Here is a 17,790-nt window from a genome sequence, read left to right on the forward strand (position 1 = left end):
TGCGAGTATTCGATACCTTCTTGAACGCTTGGTGGTAGGATCCGACTGAACGATGCATTTTTTGTGCATTTGGTCTCCTTTTTTTTTACCAAAACTCGCCGGTGCCTTCTTCGCGGGGGTTGATCGAACACATGCCTCGACACACGAGCAGCCGGGTGGGCAAGGTGTTGCGTAGGTTTTCACCGGCGTGTGCCAGAGAGCAGGGAAAGCCCCCTCTGCCAAGACGCCGACACCGTCTTCCATGGCCGGGAACCCCCTTTTTTTTTGGCTCGGCAGGAGATTTGAGCAGCTTGAACCCGGCGAAGGCGGCGGCGCCGCGTTGTTCCTATCTGCGCTGGCTGAATAATGGCACACGGTGATGGTTGTTTGGCTGGTTGGCTGCAGCGCGGCGCGGGCAGAGCATTGCCACAAATGTCCGCCGATGTCCGAGGGTTCATTAAACATTACAGCAGTTACTGTAAGGCCTGAAATGGGAGGAGGGGGATCACACACACACCTAATCTGATTCTCCGTAAAAGGAAAGCAACCTCACGTAGAAGTCTGGAGGGTCTGTTTTCCTGATACAATCCAATGCACTGGCATCAATATAACACAAAATGTGTATGCATGTATACACAATAGACTAAACAACACACTTTATATTGGAGTCAGAAATAAAGCCTCATTTCCATGTTGATGTCTCTGCCTTGACAACATGTAAGAAACTGATCTGTGCAAATAGTCTCAAAGACGTGAGTATAAAGCGTGTGTTTATGTGTGTGTGTTTATGTCTGTGTGTGTGTATTAACTGTGTTTGCTTGTGACACACTGGGGCTAATTCAGTTACTCAGGGGTTCTGTCGTGTAATGCCTTGTAATGACACGCAATCTCATTTTGTCCAAGGAGACACATCAATCTTTTGGATTTACTGTGGGGAGCAAAGTCTCTCCTGGTGAGCGAGGAGGACGAACAATGGATGGAGAGCATGCATGTGCAAGCGTGTGTGTGCGTGTGTGTGTCAGGCATATATTTGTGTGTTTGTGTGTTAAGCAGTGGGGAAGAGGGAAATGGAATATGTTCAGACCAGTGGAGCTGAAAACTACCCATACATTGGTTTGATAAACAGCAGGAAAGGCCACCGTGGTACACAGCGAGAAGAGGCGCGTGTGTGTGTGTGTGTGTGTGTGTGTGTGTGTGTGTGTGTGTGTGTGTGTGTGTGTGTGTGTGTGTGTGTGTGTGTGTGTGTGTGTGTGTGAGCATGCCTGCATATGATCATGTGTCGGGAACGAAATAGAAAAAGAGAAATGGGAATTCCTTTGTGGAGGTGTGCGTGACTTTGTATGTGCGTTAAAGGGGCTATATCGAAAAAAGAAAAGGGTGTGTGTGTATTGTGCATCCATGCATTCACACAATCTTACACACACACATATGTACGTGATTAGACACCTTTGTGTAAACACCCTTCGCTCCTCTGGAACTCTACTTTTTCTGAAGCACATCAGCACATTTTCTCCCTCTCGTCGCCGCTTCAAAAGCAGCATTTTTTTCGCTTCTTCCTCCTCCTCTTCCTCCTCCTCGGGGAGAAAGAACAACACAGAGCAGAGAGAAAAAGATGAGATCGTTGACCGGTGATCAAAACAGAATGAAAACGCAGTCAAGTAGAGCGGCGCAACGCAAAGGCTTGTGTATTTGCTTTTAAGATGAGGGAGACATAGGAGCAGATTATCTGCAGGGAATATCACACCGAGCCCAGAGGTGGTGAGATTACAGCCTGAAAGGGAGTCGAGGTGGAGCAGGCGTGGCGGCTTCAGCCTTTTTTTTTGGTTAAAGCGCGCGGGTTGAAGCTCCTCATTCTCTTAGGTCTTATTCACGTCTATGCTTTAATTGCCAGAGACATTTAAATTACAAAAAAGAACACATAGGCCTGATTCAATTAGCTTTTAACTCAGCTAATGACTTCCCATCTCCACCCCGTTCCTCCCCGTGTGTCTCTGCACCGCATTCCTCCTTTCCAGATACTTTTAATCTGCAGTTTAATCTGCCTCCTCTTCTCTCAGAGTGAATCTACGATTCTTAAGTGATCGTCTGCATTGTAAGAGGCGTCGAGCAATAAGCTGTGCGGTGCCATTTCGGCCATGCCGAGGCCTCTCTGGCGTCAAAAACACAATGACCTGAGTGAGACCGATTCACAAACAGAAGTTGTTGCAGAGGAGGAAGCTCTGAGGAGCGCTGATAGCGACGGAGAGAAGTGGAGCTCGACTATCAGGTGCTGCAGATTACCATCCTTGTGCTGAAAAACATTGAACAACGTTGACAGTAAAGTGAACTGGATGCCGCAGTTAGAAGATAGGACGCGGAAAAAAGGAACGCAGTGAAGAAATTTCCGTTCAAGAGGAGCTAAAGTTTGCATCGCTGATTACAAGAGAAAGTGTGTACTGTAGGCCTTTAATGTTATCATTGTCTTCCAGTGCTGTAAAATAGTTTCCTAGCTACTTGTTAGAGCCCAAACAATAAGGAGCATTTGGGTATAAATCAACAAAGCATTGACAAGACACCTTCTCTGCTTCGATAGACATTATAAAGCTCTATCTTTACACAGCAAAAAGTTGTTTGCTGCCATAATAATAATATGAATGTTGCCTTTTGAAGCTTATATCTGCGCAATCCTTTTTTTTTGTGGTCAGCTCATAGGAGCAATGAGCTTAAACGCATCTTATTTTTAAGCAGCCGTTGTTTAAAGTGCAGTTGAATGTGTAATAAAGAGTTTAAAGCAGCACAGCGGGGCGACCACTGCAGCACTGTGTTTACACGCTGTGTTGTGGCTCCGTTTCCCTGCGTTTCATAGCTTTAACAGGCAGAAAAACACACAGCTTTGTGTCCTCGACTCCTCTTTTATGACTCATGAGCATTATTGCTGCAAGAAAAACACATTTGACCTGAAAAAAAATCAATGAAATACCCAATTTCTTGTGACTTGGGGACACATTGGGTCAGGAACTGAAGGTAATGCGTACTTTTGTATTAACTTCTTCTTTAAGGTTGTGGGTCCAGCTGACTTATAGGACATTGTGTGTGTTTGTGTGTGTGTGTATGCGCTACAGCCACAACTCCTAACTTTATCCACATCTGATCTGAAGCTTATTGCTTCTCCTCTCCATTTAGACGCCTGCAACCCAAACTGACGCACTCTCTCAGCCGGATAAACGCCTGAGCGTTACACCTCGGTCCCAACGGTTTAAAAAAAAAAAAAAAAAACGTCTGTAAAGGTCAGCAGCCGGGTAGAAAAGACCTCTTCTTCTACTGCGTCCGTGTGGAGCGTGGATGGAGACGTTGTGGCAGCCAGACGCAAATTACAGGAAACAAGCCGCTAACACGCCAGCGTAGCGGCTCGCACAAACATATTCAAAAAGCATGCTAACACACCAAGCACACTTTTCACATTGTTCAAATAGTGTGTGTGTGTGTTTATTTTTCTGCAGTGATTATAAAATTCAAGGTTTGTCAGGGGATGAGGGTCTGAAAGAGACCAGACACTTGTATCCCCCCCACACAGAAATGAATAGAATACAACACAGAAAAACATGATTAGAGATTAATACTGAGTCGCTTGAGTAAAGCATCTACAACCTTCATTTTTTTTTTTTTTTTTAAAAAGGTATTAAATATCTATTCAAAACACTAACAATGGCATCATGCAATATCCAACATGGCTTAATGGCCAGATTGAATTAGCTTTCCGTTAACCAAATAAATATGTTACAATTAGTGTCAGAAGGTGGAGAAAAAGAGACTTGAATAGAGGGAGATGCACAAAAGGGAAGAGGATAGGAAACTGTATGTGCTCCAAGGTTATCTTTTCTACTTCATAAAGAGGTGGGGCCAATAATTCACAACAGTAAGACATGTTCACTCTCATGTAACAAAAAACAGAATTGCTCAAATCATGTATTAAATAAATCCTTCAACAACCCGTCCTTAGTTTAAACCCTGAAAGCCGTCGTGGGTGAAGGAGGTGGGTGTTTGAGGAAGACATTAAACCGAAAGAAGCGACTATTTTCACAGCATAAAATATGAAAAAACTGCACTTTGACGGTACAGGAAACAATTTGGGAATCGAGCTCGACCGCCATCTACCGCAGTGGTTCTCAAACTGTGGGGCGCGACCCTGTGGTGGAGGGTGGAGGTATTACAGGTGGGGCGCGGGGGGCTCCTTTATTAATCCCGCAGTGGGGGGATTATTCTCTGCATGTCATCATCCTTAGTAATGAAGGAGCTTTGTGCTGCTGGGAAGCTCTGGGGCTTCAGTGCCTTGCTCAAGGACACTTCAACATGAAACTATGGGGAGAAAACAGGGACCCGACAGGCTTCTTTGGTCATCATTTTTTGCCAAAATATGAGTTATTTTTTGCACATGTACAACTTTATTTGCATTGTTTTAACAACGTGATTGCACATGTTATCATGTTTTGTCTGATGGAGCAATCTGCTTTACTTGAAAATGATTTTAATTTTCTTTAATCTATGAATTAAAAAACGCACGGATGGAGGAGTCTCAGAAAGTTGGATCATTTTGTTCCCATGTTGTCGGGGCGGTGGGAACATTTTGCTTCCTCCAAAGCGCGTTAGAGGGATTTCAAACCACAGCGAGCTCCGACTGGAAGGGTACGAACGATGGAGTTGGTTATTGGTTTGGGGTTAGAGTGAAGGATCATTAACACCTGACTTTTAGCGCGTTGCAATAACAACAACAGAGATCACGACTGCCAGAAAATTTAAATAAACAGAGAACAGGGAAGAGACAGATAATGAAATGAAATGAGCTGTTACTGTGGAACAAAGGGCGCTTTTTTTTTTTTTTTTTTAAATGCCTGGAGCCGAATGGCAACGGTTGACACAAACAGACACAGCAACAAACACACACAAACACACACACACAAGTTTAATGAACCATTCTGACTGAGTGGCTGCAAATTCCTTGTTCATGATGCTGAAGCGTCACGATTTAGCTTCACAAAGAGGCTTTTACCGTCGCTGACAACACACACAGACACACACCCATACAGAGCGTAAGACTGTTAGTGTAGCCTAAGGCAAAACACACACACACACACACACACACACCAGCTTCCCTAAAGTATGGAGAGTGCTAAAACTGGGACACAAAACAGAGCATTAGAAGACAGTGAAGTCTTTTTTTTGCTGTGTGAAACATGAACTCTGCCTTCAGGCGCATCAAGAAGCCGCGGGAGAAACGATCCAAAATGAAACGCCGGCGACTGAAACGTGAGCCAATGAAAGAGCCCGACGTCAGGAGCACGAGTCGGGTGGAGCGCACAGGAAATGGATCTGATTCAATGCCAGGCTGGAAAACACCAACAGTGTGTGTCTGTGTGTGTGTTTCCAGTATTTCACTCTTCTCATTCGTCAACTGCGTTGCAAATATTGACAGACATTCGCAGCTTCAACGGAAAAACACCAACGGAAGCTTTGAATGTGGGAAAAAAGGACATTTGGTGGCACATCGTGGAGAGCGATGAGGAGAAACCTAAAAAAAGTACATAACAGCATAAATTGTAGTGCCTTTTGTGTCCTTTAGTGTAAAGGTGCTTGTTAACTTTCCTGGTGTTCAAGGTCCCTGAGAGGATGAGAGGTATTATTCTAAAATATTTGAGACTGGATTCATTTTACTATATTGTGTTTGTTTAGTGAAACAAATGATTGTTTGAAATTGATTAGATTTCCTCGAACAGGGTTCAAAGCGTTCAAACATTCAAAAATGACAGCACGGAAGGAAGGAAGGAAGGAAGGAAGGAAGGCAGCATCGCATCTGCTTCCAAGTTTTATTGATTCAGAGAACGCGTTAAAAGGAAATGTGCAACATAAAACGTCACTCAATGTGTGTCCTTTGCTTCCATAAAATGTCGTCATGTTACTGCTTTTGGGCTCAACCGCCAAAGAAATAATGAGGCTTTTTAGCTCGTTAATGAATCAAGTAAAAGACTAATGAAAATACTGCGCTGGAGGCCTCGGAGAAACCTGTCGATGTCTTTAAATACTAAAGCCAGAGGGCGTTTCAGGACGAGGTGGACTATGTCGAAATTATTTTCTGATAGGGATAAAATTAACTGTGTGAGGGCGGGCGGGGGAGAAAAAAAAAAAAGCCAATCTAATTTGGATTTTAATAGGTCCAAATGAAATTAATATGCAACTTAATGAAACCAATATTGTGAATCAATTTGAACATGAAATTACATTTTCATAGGTAGTCCCAGGTGAAACCAGGCTGTTACAAACTAATAAAGTGAAGGGGATGATTGAATAGGTTCACCTGTCAGACAACACTGAAATCACTTCATGTCAGAGTCATTTTTAATGAGGAAATAGATTTTATTCAAGAATATTAATGTATAAATGTTATGACGACCACCGTTTACAGACAACAAGTCAACGTTTTAGGGTTTTACCATGTATAAAAAGGCACTTTTGGGTTTCCAGTCGAGGGGCGGGAATCACCAGAAGTCCCACGATACAATATCGTCACGATACTTAAGTCCCGATACGATATTATCGCGATACATTGAGTATCACGATATGTGCTTTATTAAATTTTTTCAACCACAAATTGTCCCTAAAGGAAAGCTCGGTCAACAAAAAATAAATTGATTGTATTATTCTAGGACCAAATGTTTATAATTGATTAAATAAAACATTGATACTTCCGTGTATCGATACAATATCGCAATGCAAAATATCGCGATACTATTCTGTATCGATTTGTGGTCACATTCAACCGCAGGTTTATCTGCAGGCATCAAAAAGCCAAATATTAATTTCTCTCAAATTTAATCCCATTTCGCTTTTTTTTGTGTGTGGATCTACTCGACCGAATATCATTGAAACCCGTCTGGTGATGTCATACATTGTAAAAAATCAAAAAAAACAACAACAAGATGATGACAAACTAGAAAGAGCATTTCCTGCTGAAAATGCGTTGGAATGCAAAAAGCTGAAGCTTATAGCTGAAATATTTGAAAGAAATAGCTGAATATAGCGGAACATAGTGGAATATAGCTTAAATTAGCTAAATATAGCTCAATATATTTGAAAATGAAAGAATAGCTGAATATATGTAAAAATAGCTGAATATATTAATATAGCTGAAAATAGCGGAATAGATGAATATATAAATAAATAGCAAATCATTATTGAAAATATAGAAAAGGCAAAATACCTACTGAAACATTTTACAGTTCAAAGTCATTTAATTGAACTGTTGAAAATTCTTGTCGTTTAAATTTATAATTGGAAAAGTTGAAAGGAAAACTGCATCATCTAAATCAGGGGTGTCAAACATACGACCCGGCCCGCCACAGTGTCCAGTCCAACAGAAGAAAAAAAAAAGTTTTTTTGAAAAATTAAAATCTGTCATAGGTGGGGTTTGAACCACTGACCCTTTGCTCCTAAGGCGGAGTTGCTAACCACTGATCTACAGGTGCAGTTGGTGAGAGACCTGATATTACTGAGTGTCTACAAAACCATCCGTCAAACCTCAACGTGAACGTCAGTGACGCTGTTAATCCTGACGTTTATAACCAAAGTGACCTGCACACACGCGCGCGCACACACACACACGAACGTGCACGCGACCATAATAACACGTTCACGCGCGAGCACGGCCGTTCATGTGCGCCACCCGTTCGCGTGTGCGGCCGCTTACGTGCCTGCTGCCTGTAGATGCACAGACCAAAGGGCTGCTGCTGGGGACGGACCGGCTCTCCCATTCAGTCGGACCTCAACACGTCTTATCTGTTGGATTCCTATCGACCGCAGTTTACGGCAGAAGACAAGATTTCCAACGTTTTGAGCTATAAATTATGTCCAAAGAGTATACGGTTTGGAGTAGAGAGCAAGTTTAAAATATGTGTATCGCCAAGTGCCCTCGCTCTGGAGTATTACGTCACTGCTCTGAGCTGCCCAACACACAATAATGAGAAAGGCAGAAAAGGTGCGGAAAAACTATAAAACGAAAACGCCGACAGTTAAAACAATATAGGATATATCGAAAAGATGAGTAATACAATAACAGCAAAAACGTTTTGTCAACATTTTAAAGGTGGAATGGTGTCTCTAGCTGGAGGCATGACAGAGCCTTTCCCTTTTGAAGTTGAAGAGTTGAAAGCGGATTTGAAGATGTTCTTCATTGGAAACCATTCATTTTTTTTTTATAAAAAGCTGAATAATTTTAAAATTTGAGAAAATATGAAAAATGTAAAAGCGTAGATTAATAGCTAAAGGTTTTGTCAACATTTGGAATTTTAAATATTGTCTCAAGCTCAATGTATGAAGAAACTGTAAACGTTTGAAGTTGAAGATGATTTGAAGATTTCCCCATTGGGTCCCATTATAAAAAAAATCATAAAAAGCTTAATAATTTGGAAATTTGAAAAGTCAGAAATAGGAAAAGTCATAGCCATCGTCTCCTTAAGTAGCTGAATATTTGAATAATTGAACTTTTTTCTGTAACTGGAAATATGAAGGACTAGTTACGGTCCAAAATACGGATGGAAGAAATAGAAGAAACAGTTTAATAAAGATTTGAAGAACAATAGTTGGAATGCTTGCAGCATTCCAACTAATGAGTATTTATTAACTGTATTTAAGATATGTTAATATTTTATCCCCTGAAATTATTCGATAATCAAAATGTTCACGCACAAAGACAAACTGGCAACTAACTGGAGACACTAAAGGACACACACACACACTCACACACACCAAAAGGAAGAGTTTTTAGAGGCAGTTTGGAGAACCGCTGACGTTGTGCATGTGTGTCTATGTGTGTTCAACAAAGGTGTCTCCGGTTCTTCTGCTTCACAAAATGCACAAAATGTCACCGATGAAGTCCTCAAAAGAATATTTACGACAGATTATCTAAACCCAGAACGCAGAGAGAGCACGTTTCTCTCCACATCCTTCATGCGCAAACACGCGTCCGATTCCCGCACGACAATCACGGTTTAACCTACTCGCACAAAAGCACACATTAAGCTTGGATTTCCACCAACACCAAGTGTCATTTGCAAGAGATTTGTAAATAGCCGATTCACCCCCGGTCATCATATTTGTGTAATCCAGTACAAAACAATGGGATTTATTTGCAGCCGACCTATCTGAACAACAACGGCGAGTTCATTTGGAGCAGATAAACGACCCCCCGTTGGAGGGAGTGACGTCTGCACACGATGAGGAACTACAAACACGAGCTCGAAATACAGATATTCGCGCTGTAGTTGTCTTGATGACCGAGACAAGAGTGAGAAGAGGAACTGAGAGGAAGCCACAAACTGTGTGTGTGACTGCATCTGTTGCAGCCAATCATAACGACAAACACAAGGCAACACACCGATCCTGTGACAAGGCAACGTTTTATAAAGCACTGCTCCGTTAGGACCTGAGAGAAGTCAGGAGGTCACGACGTTACATGGACGAGAATGTCGCTGCAATTAGTCCAGAAGGACGTTCACTGACAGTAACACATGTTCACGCTCAAAACAATACATGATGTGATGTCTAGAGATGGTGATTAGCAACAGCTTACGCTTGTTTCCTCGACTGCTCGTTCAAAAAACCTGAAGAATGTGGAGAGTTTTAATGCAAACCAAGATTTCTCTTGCATTTTTCAACACTAATTTGCCGTCTACAATTTGCTTTCGTCGCTTTGTGACGCTCGGGCCGTCCCGTGCACAGATATTGGAGACGTGCGGGAGGATGATTGATGGATCATCATCAGCGGAGAGGCCCAGCACAGTGGGATTAATCCGTTGTAAACCCTTTTGAACTAGCCCACTGAGAATACGGCTCGTGGGTTAGTGGAGAGACGCACACGGACCTGTAAACAACATGAAATTAGCCCATAAAAAATGTGGGTGTCGGTTTGAGTGTCTGTGCATCTCCACACATGAACGTGGTGAAGTTCATCTACCGAGGCATCCATCCTTCTTCAGTATTTATCTACAATATTTATATATATATAATACAACTATCTATCCATCTGCAATCTGCGTACTGTTTATGGTGAAATAACCAAAACCAGACAGAACAGAAGAACGAAGAATTGCAACAGGAGAGAAAACAAAACATCACAGCTATGATGGAAAAAGGTGACAGAACGAAGGAGGTCTATAGATGTTTGTGTGTCTTTTGTTTTAGTTTTTTGAGTCAAATTGAAGCTAAGAAAAAAGGCGAGACACCTGTTTCCATTTGAAGAACAAATAGCATCATGTGTACATACATATACAAACAACCTACCACACTCACAGAGACACACACACCTGCAAAGCCATGTGAAACGTATATAATTAAAAGCACAGAGGGGCTTTGTTTAAGTGGTTTAGCAAACAGAGAGAGAGAACACACACACACACACACACACACACACACACACACACAGACCATAAACCAGAATGGTAGGGAGGCAGTGAAATTGAATTCACAGTTAAAAAGCTGGATATTTTATGAGTCTTGTTTGTGTGACTGCGTCCTACCCGGTGTTAATGGAGATGATTTCAATGAGAGGATTCTTCCTGATCTTGGGCAGGTCCAGTCTCGCTCCCCCGAGCCTCCGGCCTCCATCTTTCTTCTGACCCAAAAGACGAACCGAGTGTCCTGGAATATAAAAAAAAACAGGCGTCACTTCAATGCACGCTCCATCAGTACACAATGCCTGGATGGTTACACAGATGTAAGCATAGAAACATTGGAAAAATGTATATTTGCCCAGTTTAAATTGCTAAAAACCTGAATGTATATGTTGACGAATGCAAATAAAAGCAGATCGATATCACTGTTTGGAGGGTTGCATCACTTCCTCTCGCTCTAGTCTCCAAAACATACTCAATGTTCAGTTTATTCGATGTTAAGAGAGACCAGGACACAGGAAACGGCATCGCAGGTGAACCCTCTTGTATTTAAGTGGACTTTAAATCAATTAAAGACGAGCGCGACATTTATGAATACACAAAAGTGGGAAGCGGGAGATGCTAGAACTCCATCGACCATCCACCGATGGTTAATAGGGGTGGGACAGGAACGAAAAAAGGGAATCTGCAAAAATATAGAGCGATATTTCACTCATTGCACACATTTACAACTTTACAAGGATCATTCCCCGGAAAATATTGCAAACACGGAAGCAAATGAAAATCCATAACCGAGGCACAGCGCTAATAACAAGGGATGTCCGGCCTTTGGTGCACAGAACAAGGTTGCATGGGTCTCTTCTCCAACGGTCTAATAGGCCACCGTCTACAGGGGAGTGTGAGACGGAGGCGTTGAGGGATGGAATTGTCTTCCTGTTTTCATCCGCTTTACATGGGTCTCCTGGGAGGGTGGGCTCAGCGCAGGAAGCATAGCTATCAATTGGTAGATAAAAATGACAATCTGCCCCAGAGGAGGACAAAGAGCCAATCGGTGAGGCGTGACCAGTCGTAATATCCCCAATACGAGCCGGGAAATTAGAAAACTTCCCTCTCGGAAAAACAGCTGGGACTTAAAAGCACATTGGGTCATGCTTTCTACAAGCCGTGCATCCGTATATATTAAAAGGTAAGGGGGGGGAAAAAACGATACAGCATAGTATCGCGATATTTTGCGTGCCGATAATGTATCCATACACCGAAGCTGAGTATCGATCTTTTATTTAATCAATTATTAACTTTTTGGTCCTAGAATAATAAAAACAATGTATGTTTTGTTGACAAATTTTCCTTTTTGGGACAATTTGCGGTTGAAAAAAAGGGAATAAATCGCAATATCGTGATGATATCGTATCGGGACTTAAGTATCGTGATAATATCGTATCGTGGGACCTCTGGTAATTCCCACCACTAGTATATATATCAAGTCCATCCACCTTTTGTCATGAAACACGGGAGCTTAAACGCATGCATGCCTTAATATTATTTCTTCCAGAACTGGCACTTAATCTGTTGACTGATGGATCAATTCATCCATGTATTAATACTTTCTTTCACATCCAAGTTTTGCCTTTCCACCAGCTAAATTTCATCAGAAGTTCATTCAACAAATTAACTGTAAAGTAGAGAAGAACGTTGAGGGAACGCCAATCACAAAAAAGATCTACAAAGACTATTTCTTCTTGATTGTAAAGCTTCAAGGCCCAAGGTAAAACTCTTTCAACTCCATTCCCTTTTTATAAGCAGGAGAAATCAGTTGCCTTTTGTTTGAACCTTGTTAGCACGGATCATTCAAGCCAAACAAAAGTGAAACATTGACAAGATGAATTCAGAACTAAATGGGAACGCAAGACTAAACGAAACTACTGTGAATAATAACAAAAGGAACTGATGTCAAAGGAATGAAGACCAAAAAAAGATCCAAAGTGAACCAAAATGGCGTCCATGTTGAGGTTCAACAACGCACATTTTGGACCTTTGTAGCTTCACTGGCTGAAAAGTAATTTAGCTGTGCGTTAAATTCAGCATTGCAGTAAAACTAAATTCAGTTTTGAAATTGTTGATCGTCGACCATGTTTGTTTCTTAAGATTTTAGCTGAACGGAAATAAAGTTACATGACCTAATTCCAGACACACAGACTTGCCTTTTTTCTATATATTTTTTTTATATTTCTCTGTATTTGTACATCATTTGTACACATGTATGAAGAGAGCGATGTGTAACCGGAGCCAAACACACGGCCAATGAAGCTGATTCTGATTGTCACAAGAAAGCAATGTTCAATACGGTGCTAGACTGTCCCAATTGAAGAGATTGTCCCTTCTTAGAAGTTGTTCCTCCACACATATTGTGTTGCTTCCTCTGAAACTGCACAGGACCCGTACCAACATAGACTGACAAATAATCTCACGATCAGCATGGAGTCACTGCAGGAGTGAACCCAGGGCCAGATTCAATGTAAGGGGCCCAGCGGGGCATGAATGGGAAGCATACCGACTTTCTCTGCTGAAGAAAACCCCCAAAAAGATGCTCACCTATGTGTCATCCCAATTACAGTGTTTTAGAGAAGCCGACTGCTGTGTGACGGGCAACCCTGCAAAGACCCAGAGACACAAATACTAAATACTGACTGCCCTCCGACGTCTCGCTCCTTTGTTCTTTCCCCTCTTTTACGAATACAAACCGACATAAATCCTTCTATCCAGCCGTAACAGCCCATCATAGCATCCCAGAGAAAAGGAGCGAAGGGAAGGGATGGATAGATGGATGAAAAAAAAAGAGTAGACGGATGGATGTTTGGATGATGATAGGAAAAATGTATCGCGGATGAAAGATGTGCAGGATGGCCAGATGGATGGTCGGATCCGAGCGCTGAGGGAGCTAAAAGATTGACCTGTTGACCCGTGTCTGATGTCTCATAAGTGGTGGGTCTTGTTGTGCTCCCTGGTTTGATTGTAAAGCAGAAGGCAGTATTGGAGGATGGGGGATGGAGGATGGGAGGGATTGGACAGAAGGGACAAAAGGTGGAAGATGGTGCTCGTCATTCAACCCTTCAATATGTCAAGTTGTTAGATGTGCACGACTGTCCTCGCAAAAATGTCCGTCTCCGATCAGATGCGTTACTTAATTCGACGTGCCTTTGTGCAAACATTTCAAAAGAGCTACGAGGCGTTGATGCTTGACCATGACAAGCTTTTAACGCTTCCAGATGGATGGTCAATGAGCTTTAGAAGATGTTGAGGATAAATGACAAAAAAATGCGTGTGAATGCATCAACGTGTCTCTGTGTACTTGCTCCTCATTTCCTGTGTAAGTGTCTCTTTTCTAAATCAGCCATGTGTTTATACTCGTGCTTTATTTGCTCGGCATCGATACACTCAAACAATTTGTTTGCTCCGGTGAAATACGGATCGTGGAAGGTTACGCGGACGCGGCGTAGCCTCTGATCTGCAGCTAAGTAGATACATTAGCCAATCTGACCTTTTACAACCCCTGATACTATGTCTCACACACACACTAAATCTTAACCAGAAACGTAAAAAGAATATCAGGTGGAATGGTATCATACAAGGCCATAATCTCAGTGAGAGGAGATCAATATTAGGAGGCCAATAAAGAAACGAAGACATCAAAACGGCCCCGTAAACAGAAAGAGGTGCAGCCAATATTTATTAATAGTGCAAAGATCACACTTCAGGGAGAGTGTGCGTTTCTTTAAGATTGAAAACATGAATAAACCATATTTTCTAGCCTTTGTGTCGGCTTCTGTATACATTCTCTGTATTTTTGTTCTTCAAATATCCAATTTTCTTTGCTTTTTGTTTGTTGAGCATCAAACCGAGAGATGTGAAATCTGCCGCGACGCCTTTAGCATAAATGTGCATCCATGGGTGTTATTAATTATGTTTTGTTATAGATCTGCTGGTGGGCTTGGTATACAAGATAAAGTCAATGCCTTGCTTGTTGTTAGCGAGAGAGAAAAAAATCAACATCTGGTACAACTAGAAGAAAAAAAAACAGTATTGATTTGGATAAGCAAGCTTGTGACCGCTAACAACATTAGCCACCAAATCACTGATGCTGCACAGAGGCCACCAGACTGCAAGTTGTAATGTGTGCGTCTGTATAAATGTTGAGCACCGTGTGCATGCTCAGCAACACAACCCGAGATAACTTAAGGATGCAACACGGCCTGCCATTTACAACAGGCGGTAACTTGATGTAGTAAGTATAGAGATACTAAAGTATAGAGATAGAGGAACAGTCTCATACCCCCAAGAAACAAGCATACCAGTGCTCTTGTCAGGTGGAAAACAGACCCGCAAGCAACTGCGTCTATTAGCGGTTCATGGAAGTAAAGTATTTTAGTAGCTGTTACGCAAAAGGAAAAACCCCGAGCTTAAAGGTTTATGCCCGGGCCTCCGAGCTGAAATAGCAGCTCTCTGTTTATACGAGGTCGTAAAGAACTGTAATGATACCGGGGAAATTAGTTTCTATAGAGGGGAGAAGAGAGAGAGAGAGCGAGAGAGAGAGAGAGAGAGAGAGAGAGAGAGAGAGAGAGAGAGAGAGAGAGAGAGAGAGAGAGAGAGATGAAGGGAAGGAGGGCAGAGGGGATGGGACGGGGCAGCAAGAAGGTAGAAGAAGGGATGAGGAAGAGAGATCCTGAAGAATGACAGGAAGACAGAAAGGGACGAAAAAGGAAAGAATGAGCAAATCATAGAGAAGACGAGATGTGTGAATGTGTGTGTGTGTGTGTGTGTGTGTGTGTGTGTGTGTGTGTGTGTGTGTGTGTGAGAATGTGTGTGTGTCTCAAGACAATTTAGGGTTGATGACACATTGTAAAATTAAGTCTCAGTTCAGCTGTCCTTCATTAGAGTGAAGCCTGCAGTGCAAACTAGTAACTCACTCACACACACACACACACACACACACACACACACACACACACACACACACACACACACACACACACACACACACACACACACACACACACACACACACGCGCAAACTCAATCTGTTCTTTATTAGAGAACAGCTGGGGGTGTATGACAGCTTGACTGGACGCTCTCGCACTGTAAACTCTGCCTGACCTTCATTAAACAGTTAAGAGCGGCGGTTCACTAACAGTTTAAATGGATGACCTAATCACTGCCATGTGAGTCCGTCCTGCAGTCGAGCGAGCTCCTCGGTCGGAGAACGACCACTTAACGAGCCGCACGGACAGCGGGAGGCAGAAACGCCAACGTCCCTCTGAACGCCTCTTACGGAGCGACGGCGTCAATTTTGAATGCTTTTTTTTTTAATATATAATGAAATGTATCATCCATTAGCGTAGCATGGAAAAAGCAGCAGGTCTGAGGTCAACACTAAGAACATGTTTGTATTGATTTGTTTTGTACTTTGCATCTTCAAGTAACGCTCCAGCTCGTCATGAATAAATGACAACTGCCCGTTATTAAAATGTTTTTAAAATGTGAATTGTGAGAAAGTGGACGGAAGGTCACAACGCCATTTTATTTGATTATGTGCTCTCGTACAGGAAAGGGCATGAATTCATTCTCAGTCCTTGAATTATGTCAATACGCAGACTCCTCTGCTGAAAATCATTTACACATGTCCTATTGCAACAATGGAAGGGCTCTCGTTCATTCATTTATTAGCTGATCAATGCGTTTCTGCTTAGTCACTCATACACTGAGTGTGTGTGTGGGTGTGTGTGTGTGTACCTTTAACAGCCTCGTCCACGACTTCCACCACTCGATCAATCTGTTGCACCTGAGAAACAGACACACACACACACGGGGATTGGTGTATTGATGCAAAACCAAGTCCAAACAGTAACACAAAAAGCCCGATATTGACAAACACACATGTACTCATCAGAATTTAAGGTCGGCTTGTAAATATGCACAAGACAATAAGCGCCATGCACGCCGACAAATAAGTACCGACGGACACAACCGTACCTAGTTTTCTCGAGCCAGGATTAAGCAATATAGATTTCAAGTATAGACGGAGAGTCTGGAGGGAGGATTTCATGAGCGGCAGACACAGAAAGAAGGTAAGACAGGTGAGAATAAACCAATAGCAGCCTGAGATTATGAGAAAATAACTAAAACTAAAAGATCTCTTCTCCGTGTTGCCTCCCGTGGGAGAAAAAGCATGCAGCTCCGCTAAGGGAGGCTGAAAAACCAGCAACTCACTAGACATATAACAGCCAAGAAAAGACTATTAGGTGGCATTATCCTCTACTGAGAACTTGCACTGATTTTCAAAATCTACAATCGCTCCGCTAATAACGGGGGGGGGAACGAGAGGGGAGTGAAAAGAGGATAAAGACAGAAATGCATACATAGAAAAAGGAAAGAATAATTTAACTGCCATTATTCCTCCTTTGGTTCCTCTAATTTGCTCACTTTCTCCATTCTTAGAGATCTCCGCTCCAGCCCTCGGCGCTCTCGGCGCCTCCGGGGCCATTACCCAGAGTAACCCTTCTTTAAAAAAAACACACTCGCACAGATGCACGGCGTGCCTTGTAGACAGCAGTTACATGCATGTTGCACACCGAGATGAAATCCAATTTTCCTTCTAATGGCCAGGCAATCTGGGTTCATTCATATCAGCAGCGGGTGTCCCCTTCTCACACTTAAGGGGTTGGGCATTGTTCACATTTAGGCAATTTATTCAGAGCTCACTTTTCAATTATGGTTCTTACCCTGCTTTACAACACCTGGAAGACTGTCTGAATTTGGGAAATGTGTTGAAAAAGCACATATAATTATAAGATCTGGCAAGAATTGGAGAAAAAAAAAGATTATTTTTGGTAAGAAGTTAAAATAAAGTAATATACCGCCTTCATTCACAGGTGGGATGTTTGTCAGAAAGGGCACTTATGTCCTGTATGTGTGAAGTGCAGACAGAAGTCCACTTTAAGCCAAACATGCATATGCACACACACACCTTTGCAAAGAGATCACCTGTAATAAAAGCTGGTTGTCCTGTATTAACTAACACTATGGGTGAGAGACATGTCTGGCTTATGGATAAAGGACCAAAAAAATGTAATCATCTACAAATTTAAAGGAATTTAATAGCAGCAAACAACTATTTTCCATGTGGAGATATAGTGGATTAACGTCTAGCTGAGGAGAGAAGTCGCCCTCCCTCTGTGTGTGTGTGTGTGTGTGTGTTGTAATCGGTGTTTCTTTGGGTTTTGATTGCGTAGCCGGTCCGGCCGTGCATCCATGTTGTTGGTCCGTTTGAGTCCCAGTGTGTGCGTGTGCTCCACTGAATAGCTTTGTGTAACATTATACGCTTACAATAATCAATGTG

The 17,790-nt window shown here is 42.3% G+C and overlaps 1 protein-coding gene across 2 annotated transcripts in view; it reads right to left on the bottom strand.

Moving 5' to 3' along the window:
* The window catches only part of cdkal1 (CDK5 regulatory subunit associated protein 1-like 1), a 200,182-nt gene that overhangs the window by 120,891 nt on the left and 61,501 nt on the right, over positions 1–17,790 (bottom strand). For both annotated transcript variants that reach the window (XM_068570623.1, XM_068570625.1), the window contains 2 exons: positions 16,185–16,233; positions 10,524–10,644 (listed from right to left, as the gene is read on the bottom strand). In XM_068570623.1, coding sequence (XP_068426724.1) covers positions 10,524–10,644; positions 16,185–16,233 — 170 coding nt within the window. The remainder of the gene's footprint in view (positions 1–10,523; positions 10,645–16,184; positions 16,234–17,790) is intronic.

This window comes from Clinocottus analis, unplaced genomic scaffold, assembly GCF_023055335.1.
Source record: "Clinocottus analis isolate CAN_PGR_092001 unplaced genomic scaffold, fCliAna1.0.p SCAF_9, whole genome shotgun sequence".
Taxonomy (NCBI): Eukaryota; Metazoa; Chordata; class Actinopteri; order Perciformes; family Cottidae; genus Clinocottus; species Clinocottus analis.